Here is a 20,324-nt window from a genome sequence, read left to right on the forward strand (position 1 = left end):
ATAATAAATATATATATAAGAGTAATCTTAAAATTAATGCACAATTATAGAAACTGATAGAGCTGATGTTTCAAAATTGACTGCCTGTACTGAAAATCTATAGTACACGTAACGTAAACTTTGGTTTAGTATCCAAATAGTATTTGGAATCAGCCTAAAAAAAAAGATTTTACTCTAGATCACGTGAAAAATTTGTTTTTCGTGTGTTTCAGCGCTTTATTTAGGAGCATAAAGATGACGGATATGTCACAAAAGATATCAATACAAATAAACAGCGAGATTTATCAATATGTTTTGTATAAGAATTTGTAAATTTTACACTATCGAACATAGTGATTATATCATGTGAGGCTATCACAAATGTTTTGTTTAAAAATGAGAGAGAGAGATAAGATATGATTTATTATAATATAATTATATAATATATGAGCGAGAATATAAAATTAATAACATATGCGTTATAAATACACAGTTGAAGTAAACGTCACTTTCTTATATCCCAATACGATTGGTATTAGCAAAACTTTTGTAAAGCGATTTTAAAAAAAGATTTTAATTGTTACAATTGGCACTTTATTTAAGCATATAAATACTTATTAGAAATATACTCACATCGATTTTCTCGTTTGATAATGAATATAACGCATTGCAAATGTAATGTAAGTTGTCTTTTATATGCTCACGATATCCTACTGAACTAATTAATGGTATATGAAATAAAAAAATGATTGCAACAATTTGAGGTTGTTTAACATCCTTTTATATAAATATATTTTTTATCTAGTTTCTTTTTTCATGATATAAATCAATATTTCTTTTAATATTATTTAAATATAATATAAATGTTAATGTTTTATTTTACATAGAGAGAGTGAAATAAAGAGAGCATATAAAATTGATCCTATATATTAAATCCTGTACATCTGCAGAGAATGAAAAATTTATATGAACTATTGAATTAGTTTCTTAATTTTTTAATAAAACCAACGTATACAATGATTTACTTAGTATTTTTGTGATGCATCATCGATATGTACACGTTGAAACAAAAGAATTAGTAATTCATAGAAATAATTTAACACATTCTTACGTAAATTATTTAAATAAATTGCAGAAAAACATTTGGTAATAGAAAAATTTTTTTCTGCTACAATCTTCAACTTTATAAAAATAGACTATGAAATACAGTCACAATTGCAATAAGTAATGATAATTTATGTATGATTGCACCGTTCTTCGTGTAAGAATCGACTACGTGAATCTTCCAGCCCATATTTGGATGCGTGAAGGAGTGATAATAAACCAGATCGGGCCATGATGAGTTTGGACTTATTACTAAAGTACCGCCTTCTCCTGATTCGCAGACTTGCACGAGCGTTCTGTTGAATTTTTTAAATGATGGGAAATTATCATCCAGTCTTCTGTCTCGACCGTTGTGCTTGCTTAAGCAAAGCGGCCCAACCGCGGTCGGTCGCGGTCGGCCTCTTCTAGTCAGTTCAACGCCAGCCAATACCCTGATCTTACTTTGCGCAAGATCACTGAGCGTATCATATCCTCCGTGAGGTTCATCGGTTATTATTAACGGATGATAAAGATCCGCGCTGTGTGGATTATTTCCACCGTGAACACGAAAATTGTACGTCAAGCCTCGTCGTAAATATAACTCTGGTATCAATGCGCCTTCGATATACCAAGCAAGACCTACCGATGATTTACCTGTGATTCCTTGATATCCTCGTTTCCCTCCGGAGGGCCCGATGGTTGCTTTGAAAGTTCTAACACTTCTGTCGAATATTTCTGTTTTTTGCCAAGGTTCTCTTGGGAAGATTTTGCGATTATGCTCTGTGAAATCGATGCACGTATTCTCGGGCTCCTTACGACTCAACTCGAGTATCACATCGCTTCTTGGATATACATCATGGAAACTCGGTTCGTTATTAGTTTTATCGAGCCTGCCCAAGGCCCACACCACGTACGCCGGTTTATCCGTGGGAAAATCTTTGTCTCCGACATCGGATGAAATAAGTGTACGTCGGTAGGTAATAATATTGATGTCATCCTCTCTCACCGCGGTGTAAAGCTGATTGCTGTCTAAACCACCGAGAAGCTCGTCTCTGCAAACTCCTTTGTACTGGCCCAAAACTTTTCCACATGGCGCCTTTGCTGTAATATTGTAATCCGTAGCGTATCCTCGTGTATCGTCCATGTACGCGATAGCCACATCTGCACCTTCCATTTGACTGGAGGTCTCGGAACCGGATAAACCAAACGCCATGTATTCGTCTTTGGCGACTTGACCTGATAATTGAATAGTGATCTGCGGACCGAAGATCTCCCAGGCGATCTGATATCGCTTGTGCAGCTGGACGCAATTCGGAAGAGACTGGGTTTGCTTGAGAACTTTTATCAATGACGGCGGTACATTGAGTCCATTGGGTATAATGACGGAACCGTAATTAGACTTAGTTTTTACGTCGTAAACACTCAGCCAATCTATGTTAAAAACAGTTTTATCGCCTGGTAGCTCCAATATGATATCTTCATTATTATATGACCTAAGAGAATCCAAGCTAGAAAGAGAAATACATTCTTTTACACATACTTCTCGATAACTTTAATTACATTGTGAGATATTTATGATAGGTTACAAATAAATTGATTTATTCGCGTTAATAGCACATTTTATAAGTTTATTTTATTCCTCTTACTATCCATATTCATCGGGTACTTTCTGGCCTTTGCTGGATGGTTGCGGGCCAAGACCGACCCAAAAGTACGTGTCCACACCTTGTCCGTCGTAGGTGAATTGTGGGATGCTGATAGTTTTCGCGTCCAGGATCACAATGGGTTCTGACGAGACATTGTGAGATCTTTTCGACAGTTGTGATATTTTTTGAGGCGTGGGTGGGTCAAACTCTTCCGGAATATAGACATCGCCGAAGGTGTTCTATAATTATAGAATTTTTAATTAAAAATATTTCAAATCATCAGACTCCATCTATGGACTTAACAAATCCTCGTTCTTAAAACTTTATCTTATATATATTATTTTTATTTATTGTATTCTATTAGATATTTAATAATATTGAATAAAATAATAGATACTGTACACGAAATTTTAATACATCGGTCATAAAATTTGTATTACCTGGCTCACTAAATCGTACACTGCGAACCATTTGATGTCCGTTATTTTTTTATTATCCGGCAAGATCAGTGTAAAATCCTTGTTAAAATAGCGGTCCAATATATTTGTTCTGAAAGAACACGCGTATACTCAAGATGCAATTTTGTACGTAATCTTAAAATCTTTTAGTTTTTCTTTTTAAATTAATGGAAAGAAATATAGCTTACTTGCCCCACTCATCAGGGACGATAAATCCTTGCGGACCTGGTCTATTTGATGCGCCTGCCCAAAAAAATGTATCGGCCCCATTACCATCGTAATTGAAAGACGTCAGCAGTAAAGTGTATTGATCCACAGCATAGACATCGCCAGAAACTTGGTGATGATACGAATTTAACTTTCCTAGATATTTTCCCTTGTATTTTTCCTCATGATCTTCTTGTGCATAAGCTGCCAACATTATTTGAAATATTTATTCATTTACCCAGAAAGCACAGAATATTTATAATAAATATTTATTACTATTTAATTTTTGAAATGTTATATAAATATATTTTATACTATTATATATATAAAGCTTTATATTCAAAATATTATTAAAACGTAGACTAAAAATATCTTATGTAATATTTATGATAAATATAAATATTTTTAATAAATTCTTTTTTACTTTGATTAGGTATAATGTCATTAAGTGTATAATATTTTCATAGCATTTACTGTAACATATACAATAAATATTTCATAATAGTTGTAACAAATGTTTATGATCTGTATACAATCTAAGACCACAAAAATTTTATATATATAACATATTTTATATATAATTATATATAATTATACTTATATGAAATTTTTCTCAGGGATAACAAATAAAATATAATTGTTTAATATTGTAATATTACTTTTGGCTTATGTTTTTTCACAAATTTAAATGTTTATAAAAGTTCATAAAAATTGTAAAAAATAATTCTTTGAAAAAGATTTTGAAATAAATTTGTTCCAAATAATTCAATAGCTTTAATTTCAGATTTTTCCGCGCACATAGAACCGTATTCGTCGGAAACATCGATGCCGGGTAAAGCGATATGTCTCCGGATTTCAATTTTTTCCCGAGACTTAGTCGATCTCCTTTTTCACAAATACGTATTTTCTATAATATGCGTCACAATTATACTGCCGGTAATTACCGTAAGAAAAAAACAAGCATCCTAGAAGTGTCACAAGGGCTCTTGTTCCCTTCTTTCTCACGACACCTGCCATCGCTTCATTTTCCTTCCAAGTACTCCAAAGCGTGTCGTTGACTTCTTATCGGGATCCACGAGAATGCCAATAGCGAGAAGCTGATGAAATCAACAGATGATCGGGATACTACGTACAATCGTGGTGATTCATTGATCATAATCGGACGAGTCGGACTAAATCCTTGGATGAGCGATCCGACGTGGTCGTTACCAGTCGTTTACACGTGCGATAACGGAGGGTGCAGAACTGCGTGTATCACGGTGAATTCACTGGACGCCAGGCTGATCCCCGTCGTCTCTCGCGGCGGAAACGAGCGGAAACGCGACTAGAAAGCCAAATCGGCCTTCGTGGGACGCGGTTCCACGCACAACCGCTACGGCTGCACATTCCCCGAGAGAAAGTACAGCTACGCGGGGAACCAATCGACAATGGAAGAACGAATTCGTTCCGTGGTTGCGGTCATTATCGTGTTATTCACCGGAATCCAGTTCGCGAGGACGACAGACTGAGCGAGTCCTTCGATAAAACTGGTTTCTCTTAAACAAAAAACAACAAAATGCAATTGCACACATCTTCGTAAAATCTCTCACGATATTCAAAATACGCGAATCTTTTCTCTGATTTTCTTCGAAACATTCGAAATAGTCGAGAAAGCGGAAAGTTTCTTTTAGCTGCGTTACGTTGCGCTTTTCGCGCTTATTATTGAAATGAAATAAAAATTATGAAGAATTTAGTGAACAACAGTTTCAAAAAATCCAAAAAATAGAAGTATCCCTCGCGGGCATGAAGTTTTAATTCGTAAGCCTCTCCTTTATATAAACGCGTTATTTTAATTCAATATTAAAGAACAATTGAAAATGTATCGAGTAAATATCTGGTTTAAAGAATTCACACATTTCTGGATTAAATCACTCGAATCTGTTTTAATTTTTTTTCTATTGTAAGCACAATAGGCGTTAGATTGAGTCGCGTTAAGCGTAATATATTCTATATGGTCAATAAAGTTTTATATGTATATATTTAAGCCTATTCTACAGTGTACTCTTTTTTTGTTTTTCATTTTTTACTTTTTTTCTCTCTTTACGGCCGTTTTATCGACAATTGTGTGTTTCTTATTCTTTTCGAAGTTCATTAACTTTTATCTCGAGCGATAGAAAAACGGAATAAAAAGTAAAAAGACGAGATGTGAAAAATAACAAAAGGAGAAAGAAAGAGAGAGAGAGAGAGAGAGAGAGAGAGAGAGAGAGAGAGAGAGAGAGAGAGAAAGAAGAAATAGAAAACAAAAAGGGGACATTGTAGAATGAGCTTTAAAAGGTCGAATAAAGCGTTCCTCTTTCCCTTGAAAAAATATATATATATATATTTGAAGAATTTCTTACCACGTTTTATTTCATATGTAATAAAAAAATGCTATACTACAAGATTCAGGTACTACGTATACGTTGAATTATGTTTCTTATTCATTTTAAAGCATTAATTTTTTATGATCGATGGTATGTTTCAATGATATAATTTCGCTAAATGAAAATATTTTGTTATACTATGTGTATATTAAATATATATTACATATTGCTCTGTGTGTGTGTGTGTGTGTGTGTGTGTGTGTGGCACGTGCGCGCATGTATATGTGTGTGTCGGATAAATATGAATTATTACCGCTATGTTTCTATACGGTATAACTTCACTAAATTCAATTTCTGATGCTACAAGATCATAGTGTAAAAAATTTTAACGTAATTCAATTATTGTCGAACATGGCTAAGAATCGTGACTATATTTGTATTTAAATACGAAGTCAAAAGAATTATACTAATATTAATCTAATTTCACATTTATAAGAAATAGAAATTGAAACGGACAGATCATTGTTCTAAAGAATATGTTTTTGTATCTATGATATGTATAATGTGTACAAAACACGTACAGAGAGATTCAATATCCTTTTGTACTATTTAGTCATGTCGTCAAGTTAACGATATACGCGAGTAACGTTTGTGTGTTACGTAAAACAAATCAGATCTTTCATTATTTGTAATACTATGCGATATAATGATAAATAGGTCATAAATCCGAGTCTTATTATGCAATTTTACTAAAAAAAAGAAAACACATTATTGTAATACAAATTTTAACGCAACTACTAGAGATAATACAATTAAAGTATGAAACGTATCTTCTTTTTTTTTTTTCAAAAAATAAAACATTCTAAAACTTTCTCACTTAAGAATAGGTGTTTTTAAAAATTAACATGTAACTTTAAGAACTATCTCTTAGATTTTGTTAAAATTTGCTTATTTTGTTTTCATCTTAATTACTTAAAATCTAAGTTTGTAGTTCATTCTTGTAAATCATTATTATATATATATATATTAACAGTTTTATGATAAAGCTGTTTAAATCTAAAATGCAACTGAAAAAGCATTTGATAATAGAAAAATAAAAAAGTTTACATTTAAAAAATGAATTCGAAAAATTTATAAAATTTTATAAAAATTACACTAGGTATATTTAAAATTACATTATTTATTTGGGCAATTTTACAGATATCTAATTTATTCGTAAGTGCAAAATGCAATATGTATATTTTATTTATTCTTCTAAAAACTTCTAAAATAAACAATAACGAATAGTACAATATAATTTATCAATTATTATTTCTTTTGAAATAAAAATTTGACAATATTTTTTTATAAAATAAAATTCTTGTCAAATTCTTATATAATATGTTATGTATTACAAGTGTATTTTGTTAATATGTAAATTCTAATCCTGCTACAAGAATGATAGTAAAAAATTTTTGATAAAATCTGTGAGATAGCTCTTATGACATGTATCGCTCATATTTACGAAAATGAAACAGCATTCTACAAGTAGGTGCTAATACTACACATTAGATATAACGCTAACACTTTGAGATAAATCTACTTGGCCCCTCAATACTTTTTGTTGTAGTCTCTTGCAAAAGATTTTTGCCATAAGCTTATTCCGACGTGCTTCCTCTTGTCGTTCTTGTTGTCGCCGTTTAAATCGCACTTCATTCAGTCGGAGATATCGTTTACGTGATCTCTCCTTCATCTCCTCATCGGTAATCTTTCGCTGCGTGTAAACTGCAATAAAATATTTACGAAAAATTAAAATGGCTCAAAAATTGAAATGATCAGAGCTATAATTTGTAATTTTTTTTAAGTATAAAAAAATATAAATTATTAGCAACACAAAGTTTTCTGTAAAACAGTTATATGACTAGACAACAATTAGAAAATAAGGATCCTAAATGGTCAAGCTAGATCTTTAGTGCTGAAATAATTCTGTGAATTTGTATACTATACATGTATGTAGTTATAAAATTACTTATTTTCGGTCGTTCTGAATGAACCCAGCGTACTTGGGTGCGATCCATTTCATGCTGTAAATACTTTGAAACATTTGATTGATCAATTCGTAAAATTCTTTCTTCTGACTGATCAACGAAGCTTTTGCAGCATTAAATGGATCACATCCAAGTAGACTGGGTTCGTTCGGAGTGACTCCGAGCAGCTCCCGAAAGACAAAACGAACAATACTATTTATAAGTAATTTTACCTGTTGGCTTTCGTATTGGCGCAGATTTAATAACGTTGGACATACTAGCTATCGCCAATAACTGTATTCGCTTTTCTTTTCTCAATTCACGCAATTGGCATATTTCCGACAAATACTGTCGGCGTGTTTCCGCATTGCCCACAAATTCAGGATTATTCCTAGATAAATAATCCTAAAATAGGTTTAATGTTATTAATAAAAACTGTGTGTAATGTACAGCATTATCTATCCTTTTTCAACTAAATAATTTTAATTCGGAATATTGACATGGTAAATAAAGATTATTTCAAGTAATTAAATTTAATATCCAAATATCTCATTTATTAAAATAAATCAAATTTTTACCTGTAATGTACTCGTTTGATGAAGACCCTTGCTGGCGTTATTTCTTTTCATAATATCGCAAGGGCAGCCATCAGATTTTGCTATATTTGACGGTTGTTTGAAGACTTTTGGCATATCTGAGATTTCATTTTTCGAGGCATTTGCTTTTGTAAACGATAATTCATACGCGACAGCTTTGGGATACGCTTGACGACAACTACATTTTTTAGTATTTTGATACATGGCACCACACATGCGGCAATGTTTGTAATTTCTCTCAGTCTCATTAATACTGGTATCGTCCACGTAATTTGGTTTGGATATGTAACTCTTGCACGCTTTCCCTTTGACAACGTCTTTCGCTTGATTATTACTACAGGAGCAAGCCTCACCACAATTGCATTTTAAGTTACTTTGTACTTTACGTTGTTGATTCACGTCGCTATTCTGCGAACTGTCAGAGTAAATTTGTGCCTGCGGTTGACGCTCTCCTATCTTTAAGTAACAGTCAAAACGGCGCAAGCCATTATTGTCGATTTTATCGTTCGTATAACATTCGCACAGTGTTTCTGTGGTTCCCGAATTATGGCATGTAGCACAATCTTTTGTGCAATTACAAATCTTTCCCGTGTCGCTCTGTTCGCTGTAATTTAGCGCGCGCATTCTATTCTGGCTTTCCGCGTTGTAGTTTTGTCGAGATTTTCCAATGACAATCCTTCTACCCGCGTCATTAGCAGAGACGTCACACTCGCAAGCATTTCCACAGGTTTGTTCTATCTCTGAAATGTTATCGTGAGTACAGGAAGGATTCTTTTGACATACACTGCAAACGGTATTATTAACATCTATAACAGGCTTTTGTTTGAAACACAATGGACATGTCGTAAATGATCGTTTGTAATATTCAGTCCGTTTAGCTTTAACGATGTTCGTACCGCCCTTGTTATCAACTGTGGACGGATAAACGCTATGTGCACAATTACATTTTGATTTTGACGCATTGATTTGATTCTTAGTCTCTTTCTGTTTTGGCTGGACGCTGCTACTTTGCGACGTACGATGATGAACCGACTCTGTTGCGCTGTTATCGCTCACATAATTCGTTTGTGTCTGCTGCGAGACGGCTGGTACGTCTTCTGGATGACCCTTTCGTGATCTGATCAAAGCAGTTTCGGATGAACTCTGTTTACATCGTGCGCACGTCTGTTGTACAATCGAAGTGGAGTGCGTTTGACACGACTGATCTCTGCACTTGGTACCGTTTTGATAATGCGCACATGGCTTTTGAGGATTCGCATTGTATATGTCGGACTCTGCCGTCACCGATGTTGATGATGTTTCTCGAGATAACGTCTGCACGCCGACTGTGAGATGCTTCGTTGCGGATCTCCGCGTTCTGCCGGTAGACACGATCTCCCCGCCGGTCTTAGAATAAGCACTGGTCACGCCTATGGCGGTTTGCGTGCAACTATTGCGTTTCATGATCTTCTGGACCATATTATCGCCAGCGGCTTCACACGCCGCCAAATTGCAGTGAGACGACCATGGTTCGTTAACGGAATCTTCCCGCAAATCAGACACATTCCTGAAAATGAAATTAAACTGCGTTAAATTGTAGAAATTACAGTCACTACATTATAATATTAATATTCGGTTCTTATATTTAAAACTTTTAAGTACAATCTTAAGATATCATAAACCAATTACAAGGTCATATTAGCATCTTAATCCTAGCCATATATACTGAAGTTCCAGCGCAATTTGCTAAATCAAGATTTTTTTCGCGTTTCTAAACTTTTTTTTTCTTTGAATCTATATATCTTAAAACTTCTTGATTCTATCAATTTTTATGTGTTACGGACTTGTTCTTTAATCAATTCTTCATCGAGATTGAAAAAAAATTAATTGAAATATATCCATTTTTACGGAAGTTACGGTAACAAATATGAATGAGGTCTCAGGAACCTGAATCTGTATATCAAGAGTACAAAAAACAAGTGTGTATAGTTAGAGTTAAGATGGTTTTAAAATAAAAAGCAACTGTAAATATCGGCTTAGTTAGTACAATACAATTATTACAATATACTATAAACAAATATGAGTTACCTCTGCATGGCATCCGCGTGTTGTTCCCGCCTAAGTATCGCTGTCTGCTTTGACTTGAGATTAGCCGATTTAGATTTTCTTGGTGAGGATTTTGGTCTTTCCAATCGCCTGGGTTGTTCCAGCAATCTAGCAAATCGAGTGAAATCCAAATTTAAAAATATAGAGTACACAAAAAAGGAGTTTGCTAAAACGGAAAAGTTAGAAAACAGTAGGAGCAATACATACTTTTTTAAATTACAGAGATGGCTAATCTCGTTTGTAATCCAAATAAGTTGGTTCCTTTTCTCCATCTCGGCGTAATTAACGAGCTTGGAATCACCGGATTCGGACATGCTGCACTTCTTCAATTCAAATTGCCTTTCAGACGACGTCGTTGGTAATCTCCAGTCGGTATTATTATCCGTGTTATTGTTGGACTCGACTGGCGTTCTTCTGTTATTCACGACGGCGTCCAGTAAGATCCTGTTGTGATCTGGTGGTATACTGTTCGTCGTGGTCGACTCTCTATGCGGTAATTTGCAGTTCTCCTTGAAACAAAATATATCGTTTACCTTAGCGTTCTTATGATTACGTTGAGGCACAAAGCATTCGGAACTCTCGCTCTTATCGGGATCCGTTGGTGTATTGCTAGTCTGCTGACAGTCATCCGTTCTCAGTCCTAATCGCGCTTTCCTTCCGTCCATTTCCGTTCGATCTGTATGTCGGTCGAACTTGTCGCTGTTACTACTCTCTAACGCGACTTCCTTTATGACGTCGCTGGTAGTCCCCATCGACTTCTGCATGGACACGTCCTTCTTCTGCAGGTTCCACTCATCCGAGGACTCAGTGGTGCTATGCTTGTTCGTCAGGGCCTGAAGCAGTTCGGCCCGGTATACCTTGTTCCTGGCATCGTCCGGATTCCAGGGAACGTTATCCTCCAAATTATGTTCTATCTTGTCATCTGTATACTTCGCAGTTACGAGTCGCTTAATCACATGCTGTATCAGTCTTTTCTTAACCTGCTTGTCGCATTTGTTAGCGTCGACGAGACTCTTCAAGATGTTAACGCTTCTCTCCAGATCTCGAACCAAGCTGTCCGAATCTCCCCAGAGCTTATCGTTGACACTGGAACTGCTGTTTGGCAATGTCGAGTTTGACCTACCGGTGTCCGAGGAAACGCGACTGTCCCTTTCGTTTGGAACGTTCGCGTATGTATGCCCCGGAAAATACTCGAAACTATTGGCTCTCCCGGATACGTTTTCCGTCTCGTCGGGTTGCGGTGTCGCCGAGGTGGATGCATTCTGCGAGATGTCCGAGCTATTTTGACGTTTCTGGCTCTCCTTCGTGTCCGCGCTGACCTCGGCGTCGCCTGTCGAACGTGAAACGTCGCATTTTCTTGGATTTTTAACTTTATATGTACCTTTAGACCTTTTCAAAATAGAATGTATCGCCGTTTGCAGATTAGGCTCCTTCTCCACTGTCGACGGTTTCGCCTCTTCGAGATCCGAAACCTGCACGCCAATGGATTCCTGAGTGCACACATCAGGACTTGTTTGTATCACCTTGTCGCAAGTGGCGGGTTTATTCACTACAGTAGAGATGGAGGACGTGGAATTAAAGATTAGAGGAAATACAGTTTTTCTCTCTTTAGCATGTAGATTTACTTCGCTCTGGCTCCTCTTCAACGAACATTTTGATGATAACGGGGGGGATATTACGTTCATCGAGATGCTCTTCTTCAATGGCGAACTCGATGGACGAATGACTTCCTTGCGTTTATTTACAATCCTTTTCTCCACCGTCGAATGTTTCGCTAATGGAACTTTAAACGCCGACGTGGGCGTGTCGTGTATCTCCAATCTGGTAGGCCTTACTACAGCTTTCAATTGCACTGAGTCACTTGGAACGCATCGCTCTTGCGACTTTATGTCATCTCCCGTTATAATGCCTGGCAAATGACTCTTTACAATAGGTGTTATCTCTATCTCGCTCTCTGATCCCGAAATATTTCCAATTAATGGCGTGGAGTTCGCGTCAGGAACCGTGGACGCTTTTGAACCACTCTGCGTCGTCGCGTTCTTCCCGGATTGCATTCCGGATTCAGTAGTACCCTCTGGGTCTAACCGTAAGGCAGCGGAGCATCCTCGTGCTAGAGCCATACGTTCTATAGTGCTTAACTTTTTATCGTCTTGCTTATTATGAGCGTGTGAATTAAAGTAACCAACGTCTGCGCCGCTGTCCCACTCCAGTGGCTTATAGGATGCTACACTGGAGGTCGGAGATGACTGCTTTCTCTCATTCGCCTCTGGAAACTTCTCCTGACTCTCGTTTCTCTCCTCGTGTATCGTCTCAGGTGTAACACGCTTGAGATCAGGCGATGGTGTCTGGATATCTGTCAATGGTTGAATATACCTGGACGAGGACTGATCCAGAGGATGATCCGTGTTCGAGGACTGCCCGATCAACGGGGGTCTTATCCACTTGCGCCTTTCTTTCGGCGCGCAGGGCTTTAAATTGTACTCCTCTCCGACGCAGCCCTGCCTGCTGGAGGTATCCACTTGGGTGTTCAATTCGTACAAGCTGTAATAATACTTAATAGCCTCCTGTGGAGTATTTGACACAGGTAGCGAGAAATACTGATCCAAATTCGGATCTCGGGAATACTTGCGATAATATTCCATTACCTGCGCGGAGAGGCTCTTCTTGCCGGATAGGTGCGACCTGAACTTGGACGGGTCGACCGGCGGCGGCGGCGGCGAGTGGCACGAGGCCGAGGCGTCGTCGCATCTTTCGCGCGCCGGCGTCAAACGCGCCGACTCGTCCGGATTGTCCAAGTCCCTCAGACGACGGCCCTCGCAGCTGGATTCCGAGTCGTATTCCATACTAACTGCCTATGATACATTCTCTCGCACTCTCGGCCTTTCATCTCCGCGGGTATCGCCCGCGCGTTCAATCGTTCTGTAAACTCTCGCTGCTTGGCGTACGTGGCGAGCGACGGTCGAACGAAAACATTTCTAGCCCGCCGTAATACCCATAAAACGCCTCAGCGTCTATCATCAACAAAAACTTGTAGGTTATGATGCGGATCTGCGCGTCACTTCGTGCTTCGAATATCCACGTTGAGTTAGCAGTTCTCAGCGATTTCGTGACTTTTTCCGCGACGCAATGTTCGCTTGGTACGTCCGCTTTGCTACGCACTGCGTAATCTAAGATCCAAGTGATGACAGTTACAATTATTTACGTTACAACCACTGTTCAAATCAAATTCTTGTTTACATCACTCCTGTCCATCTATACACCGTAATCGGATGAGTTTTTGAACGCAACTCCATATTTCTTTAAATTCCCGCTCGATTACTGGATGGAAGAGAATAGTTTTGCGAACGCATTGTCATCACTTATCGTGTATTTGACGATACAGACGAACAGACTTCTTAACAGGACCGGCAGAATTGTTTACTGCGATGTTTCGAAAACACGAGGTTTCTGGAGATTGAGAGAAACATATGACGGAATGTTGGTCGCAGAGTCAGTCATAAGGACAATTATTTAATTCGTTCTCATCAGATTCTTGGCATTTTTTTTGGAGATCTCTGGTAATCTCAGGCATAAGTCTAAAAATTTCGCAATACTTTAACCGTGCGAAGCTTATTTTGTTTTTACGTCACGAAAACCGCGTGACGGAACGCGGTGCGACGTCGTCGGGTGTGCAAATTCCTATTCCTGTAGGAACTCGGACCCAAGCTTGAGATGCTGCCCATTCGACAGATCCTACGTTTTGGTGCACGTGTAGTACGCACTGGACATGCAGCATGTCATGTTGCAGTTTCATCCAAACCGAGCAATATCGGAGCACTCCGTCACGTGCGGCTCACTCACGAGGACAGTAGCACTCGCACAGAATTGGGCAAATTAGAGGGGAAATTGAGGCTGATGTTTACGTGCAAGAAATGTCAAACGAGAACAAGCAAGCTGATATCAAAGTTGGCGTACAATAAAGGAGTGGTGATAGTGAGATGCGAAGGTTGCAAGAACAATCACCTCATTGCCGATAATTTAGGATGGTTCTCAGAAATAAGTAAAAAAACGAACATCGAAAAAATCATGGAACTGAAGGGGGAAACTGTTCGAAAGATAATGAATGACGTAGATGGCTATTATGAGGCTGTTTCGAAAGAGGAGTTCAAGTCACAGAACAAGAATGATAGTGAGACAGAACCAGATGACGAATGCTCTGATAAAATTAAAATAACTGAGAAATCACAGAGAAGCTGAAACTCCTTTTGAATACTAATCCTTATCTTCCAAACAAAAGTAGAATAATAAGTGTATGCAAGTATAAAATGTTCTGTTATAAATTTATTACAGAATTTGTACGTTTATAATATGTAACATTAATGAATACAGCCACAAAATGTATGTAAGTTTTAAAAATGCTGAAAAAATCATATTAATTTAATTTAGTTTAATACGAAAGTATTGTTGCACTGGTTGGAACATCATTTTAAAACAACAAAATTCATCTGTAGATTCAAATTTACTGATATTTTCTGTTTTGTTTTTTACATTACTGGTATATTCGAAAAACAAAAGAAATAGAAGATGTACACATAAGAATCAATCTTACGCATATATATAGCTTTTTAAATATACTTATCTGTTAAAAATAGTCTAACAATACTTGTTCTAAAAATAATTTTTATCTTACATGTCTGTTCAATATATTTTAGAATTTATTGATTGGCGCAGTTCTTATGAATAATTATTTATTTATATATATATATATATATTAATCGATATTTCAATCAATGGTAGACCATTTGTTTGGCACAAAGGACATATTATTACAAATGGCTTCTTAACAAATTCTTAACATCATTGTGGTATTTTATATACTTTTTTTTAAAAAGACTACAAATAGAAAAAAATATATAAAATTAGGTATTTATTCTTATTTATATCATTATTGTATATGACTTGTAGTCATTAATTTAAGCATAATGAATAATAGTGGTTTCTATCGTATAAATGAACAGCCCATTTGCTTCGTAGATATTTGTAATGTATGATACATACTAGGTATGTATATACTAGGTATACACCATTTCATTTGATAAAAATTTGTACTTTTAACATTTTGGATCTTTTCAAATCCACAATATAATAATTTTGATAGAATTAATACCTATATTATAAGAGAGACAAATGATCGATTCGATCGCCGATAAAAACACTAATATTCATTATACATATACAATATATGTATATAAAATTGAGGCAGCATATAATATTAAATATCTAAAGTTTATCCAATTGTGATGATCTGTTAATTCACTGTTTAAACGAATCAAATTTATAACATGCCTGTATAGAAAATAAACGTGTTTTTGAATTGTTCAGAGATATAATAATAAACATGAATTATCTATATATATAATAATAGAGTAGAGTAAGAACAATAACAGTGATATAGTTGAGAGTAAATAATAGAAATAATAGCAATAAAAAATTATAATTGTAATATATGTAATAATAAATTTCTAAGTACACCAATACATATATTCAATATCAAAAGACGCGTTTGCACATTTATAATGATTTAGTATCATTTTGGCATCAATTAAAACATTTTTGTTTCTATAAGGCACTGTACAGGTATTTTGATAAATCAGTCGAATGTAGTTAAATAAAATACTAATCACTTTGAGCTTTCCTAATCAATAATATAGAATATGTATATTTCATACAAAGGTACGAATGTTTATGGAATTTTTGAACGTTTATACTTTTCTAGATATCTCGTATCTATAAGAGAAATTAAGACTAGTCTCTAAAAATAATGTAAAAAGAATAAAAATATGGGACAAATGTGACAATGCGAAAATAATGAAATTATTTTTATCATTTTGCAACGCGTGCCAATCATTTTATAAAGCAAGAGAAATACTTTTATTCTAACCACACACGGTATAGACTAGCATATTTTTCATATCCTTACAAATATGTAATTACAAAGAGATAAGAATTTTGTGTAGAAACGAATTTTTGTGGCATGGTCGTCGTATTTTGAAAGGATACTCGAATATATGGGTATTTTATACCCTTTTTGGTTTCGATACAATTGCATATTCGCTGTTGTTGAAAACTTTATGCTGTGGACCACCCGCGGTACCCGTGGAAGCTGTGTCGGAAAGATCCGGCTTCTTCCGAATAATTCCATAACCGAGATGGCTGTCGTCGGCTAGCCTGATACCGGACATATCTTCGACGAGCTCGTAATTAGACCACGCCGGATTAACAAGATTAGAACTTTCCCCGTGGGAGATGTTGGAATGTATGCTTTGCGAGGAATTCGTATACTTGTACGCAGACTTCTGACTAAGTTTCGTCGCGGACCCAAAGTGTTCTAATTTGTCGTAATCCGACTCGTCTGTCTTGGCGACACTTTGTATCACCGATGGCGTGATGATTGCGTTATCGCCGCATTTACTTTTGCACGAATTTTGGAATGCATCCTGATTCCGTATCGGCATCATGACTTCATACTGCAAATCGTCGTTATCGTTCTCCTTATCTCTCTCGCCAGGTAGACTTGAGTTTACTCTTTCCGTATGATGTACGCTATCGATACCGTGCGTTTTCCAAGCGTCATTCCTAATTTCCACTATATCGTACGAGTGCTTCTCCTCGTTCTCGCGCATAACACTGTTGATACTCTTGTGAGATAATTCCGGGGAATTACCTTGGCTTATAGTTCTATATTCTCCGCATGTAGGCAAATCTAGGAATTCCGTCGAGTCGAGACATTTTTTCTCGAGCAGATTAGGAAAAACGTATTTTCGTGGTGGTTTGGCAGGCTTGGACTTATTTATCGATCTGCTCGATGAGATTGTAGAATCCATACTCGACGACGAAGTCACGGGCTTCTGAGAACTTTGCGTAGAAAAATCTATATCGATCAAATTGCTAGAATTGTTTGAAGAGGGTGGTAAAGCCGCTCTAGAGCCAGGCTCCATAGATAGAGCTGCCTGGAATTGGGTGTCGTTGCATTCTACGTTTGGATTATTTTCCTCGTCCAGCAATTTCTTCATGGACTTCATTTTGGCATACATACATCGGAAGATCTCCTGTTGGCTACCATGCTCCAGACGGAAGGATCCCTCGCCGGACTCACATTTTCTCCCAGCCTCGAAGATGAACTTTCCATCTCTATATCCGTATCTCCTGATATACCTGTATGGCCATGTGAATAGAACAATGTCACCGTCCATCAACTTCATGTCCACGGCAGCAACAACCAAAGTATAGTTTCTCGTTTCCAGTCCACACCGCTTAGACGCATCCGTTTCTACAACTTTCACGGAAAAAACACCCTCTCCACTAGTGCAATACAGATCGTTATTTTCTTCTATTTGATTCGACACACTGTCCTTGAATGCGACTAATTGGAACGCTGTGATCCAGTGAGTCATCTCAATTTCCGAGTAACAGCCAAAATAGTGTATTCCTGATTTAGTCACTACCTGTGTATGATATGGACACATGAAAAACTATCGTTTTAGAGACAGTTTGCAGGGAAAAATTGGTTTAGACAGAGAAGCGACACAGAAACGAATTCAAGGGCAGAATAAATACGTACGGTAAAGACATGCGACTGATTGCTGGGTGCAATTTTTATACAGGCATCCAACGTGATGATACGTGGAGAGTGGGACTGCATTATCGCTTCTTCCTGATTGTCATAGATCTCGACGCGTTTGATCCCGTAGTTACTCGTTCTGAAAAGCTGACAAAACCTCTTGTGCCAGGTTTTCTGAAACAAATGGATGTGTATGTTCGCTTGAAATCCTGTTATATAAATGTATACGGAATAAACATATTTTATCGACTCTCTGAATTCTCCAGAATAGAATCTTCACTCTAAAGAGTGAAAACTGAGCCGGTTTTGAAAAAGAGTGGCTCAATTTTCAATCTTTAAGAATTAAGGATTGTCCCATCTTTCACTAAATTTCAGCTCACTGTCTTACTAACTCTTACTAATTCTAATTCTCAGTTTAATTTGCTTTTTATTTCTCTCTAGCTTCAAAAATTAGAAAAAGATAGAGTAAATCGAAGCGGGATTAAAGTCAATCTACATTAACAGAATATTAGAGAGAATATTGAAGTTGAGAAGAGCTAACTGAATAATTACTGAGCTAAATAATGCAAGTGCGACAGAATATATTTGTAATAATTTCTTCTATATCTATATTTGTTATCACTTCTTGTTTTGTTACTGTTTTGTGTATTACTTATACTCGGTTTATATTAAAGTTACCTATGATCTCATGGTCTCAGTGAAGCTGCTACAATTGTTATTATTAATGTAAAATGCAATTCGCTGCATATTTTAAATGACCGTTTAAAGGGTGTGTTGGCATGTGGCGTGCGTGTGTACCTGTTGCAGGTCAAGCAGCGGAAGAGAAGCGCGAAAAAAAAAAAGGGAAGAGAGCGGGAGGGGAAAGGAGGGAGGGAAACAGCCGTTCACGGACGGTGCGCCGCGATATCGCGTATCGCGTTAAACGTGGTGCATCCCACGGAGGTTTATCTCTGTCGCGAATATACCAACCTTGAGCTGGCCTAGCATTCCCTGCGGCGGTAGCAGCAGTATCCCCTGCATGAGAGGCTCCTCGGGCTCCATCGCTGGCGATATCGAACATCGGCACGGGTCGGCGCGATGATGCACGATGACGGGTCGCCTCCTCGTGGTCGCGGGCGAAAACCCTTTGTTCCGTCCGCTGGGAAAACACGCTCGCAGCGGGGAAAAAGGGGAGATGAGAGCCGCGCGAGACGAGCGAGCGATCCTTTACTTCGACTTTCACTCCGATCTGCCCGTCTCCGCTCCTCGTCGTCGCTCTCCCCCGGGATACTTCCCCGGGTGTCTCACGCGATCCTCTCGCCTCTTCGTACGCGCGATCTGACAGCTACTGGTACAGTCAGCCCATGGTAACGCAGGACGCTTGACATTTCATGCCAGGCCGGGGAGAGAAAGAGAGAGACAGAGAGAGAGAGAGGAGGAGATGAGATATTATAACACTTCTCGCCAATGTGTGACTACCGCGTATATGTTCTGTGACTACCGCGAACGCGAACGAGAGAATTGGAGAGAATCGTCAGACCAGCCAGTAGATGCAGGACAAGTACTCCGTAAATCCGTATATGCCGATACCGCGCTGTATACGTACGACGCGTATGACGTTTCGCGTATAACGCACAGGGCGACATATGCGCTACGCACCGCGCCGTACGCGTAGCGTACTAGAGCGTGCTTCCCAAACACCCAATTCGTCGCGGGCGGACACGTCTGCGATGGTCTGCTGCGATTGACCGTCGTCCGCACCAACGCGCGGCGGAATAGCACACCGGACTGCACGCGCGCACGCATGATGTCGTTCGAATCGCTGTCCTCAGCGCGGCCGGCGCGGCAGCGTACTCCCGAGCGCAGTATTTACCGTATTTACAACTATAAATATGTAATAAAATTATATAACATATGTTGGAGAAAAAGTCCTTTTTATACACATATAATATAAAGGACCCTTCCGCACGCAATCCACCACGATTATATCATTAACAAAGTTTCAGCTTCAAAGAATCTGAACAATTCGTTTTAATTGCGGCATGATTTTTAACGAAGTTATGAGTAATCAATATCAGAATGTTCCTTTATACTTAACTCGCGAATAGGAACAAAAATCGTAGGAACATTTTTGGAAAACAATTTTGTAGGGAAAGTTGAAAGCTTTCACGATAGGCGCATCGATTAAAAAAATTTTTCTCATAAAATGCACAAAGAATTTAAATAAAAAATATATAGGTTTTTAATTCTTCTGCAATAAAGTTTTTCCATCGTTTTTTCGATTCTATACTTCGGTTCTTTATTCCTGATGCGTAGGCATTTATAATAGAACGCAGACAATGG

The 20,324-nt window shown here is 37.5% G+C and overlaps 3 protein-coding genes across 3 annotated transcripts; 1 reads left to right on the plus strand and 2 right to left on the minus strand.

Annotated features, from left to right (window-relative positions):
* Positions 1–1,120: 1,120 nt before the first annotated feature.
* On the minus strand, positions 1,121–13,245 carry knk (cytochrome and DOMON domain-containing protein knickkopf). Its single transcript, XM_018537025.1, has 9 exons — positions 10,610–13,245; positions 10,385–10,510; positions 8,300–9,863; positions 7,955–8,126; positions 7,298–7,479; positions 3,355–3,542; positions 3,149–3,257; positions 2,709–2,947; positions 1,121–2,570 (listed from the first exon to the last, which is right to left on the minus strand). The coding sequence occupies exons 1-9, from the start codon at positions 13,243–13,245 to the stop codon at positions 1,163–1,165; spliced, it is 6,624 nt and encodes a 2,207-aa protein (XP_018392527.1). The 3' UTR covers positions 1,121–1,162.
* A 678-nt stretch (positions 13,246–13,923) lies between these two features.
* On the plus strand, positions 13,924–14,673 carry LOC108771731 (DNL-type zinc finger protein). The gene has a single exon (XM_018537093.1). It carries the CDS (start codon positions 14,114–14,116, stop codon positions 14,636–14,638), a length of 525 nt encoding a protein of 174 aa, XP_018392595.1. The 5' UTR covers positions 13,924–14,113; the 3' UTR covers positions 14,639–14,673.
* Positions 14,674–16,335: 1,662 nt separating this feature from the next.
* Positions 16,336–19,172, minus strand: Dok (docking protein homolog). Its single transcript, XM_018537075.1, has 3 exons — positions 18,972–19,172; positions 18,003–18,176; positions 16,336–17,886 (listed from the first exon to the last, which is right to left on the minus strand). The coding sequence occupies exons 1-3, from the start codon at positions 19,041–19,043 to the stop codon at positions 16,459–16,461; spliced, it is 1,674 nt and encodes a 557-aa protein (XP_018392577.1). The 5' UTR covers positions 19,044–19,172; the 3' UTR covers positions 16,336–16,458.
* Between the last annotated feature and the right edge of the window lie 1,152 nt (positions 19,173–20,324).

This window comes from Cyphomyrmex costatus, unplaced genomic scaffold, assembly GCF_001594065.2.
Source record: "Cyphomyrmex costatus isolate MS0001 unplaced genomic scaffold, Ccosl1.0 scaffold164, whole genome shotgun sequence".
Taxonomy (NCBI): Eukaryota; Metazoa; Arthropoda; class Insecta; order Hymenoptera; family Formicidae; genus Cyphomyrmex; species Cyphomyrmex costatus.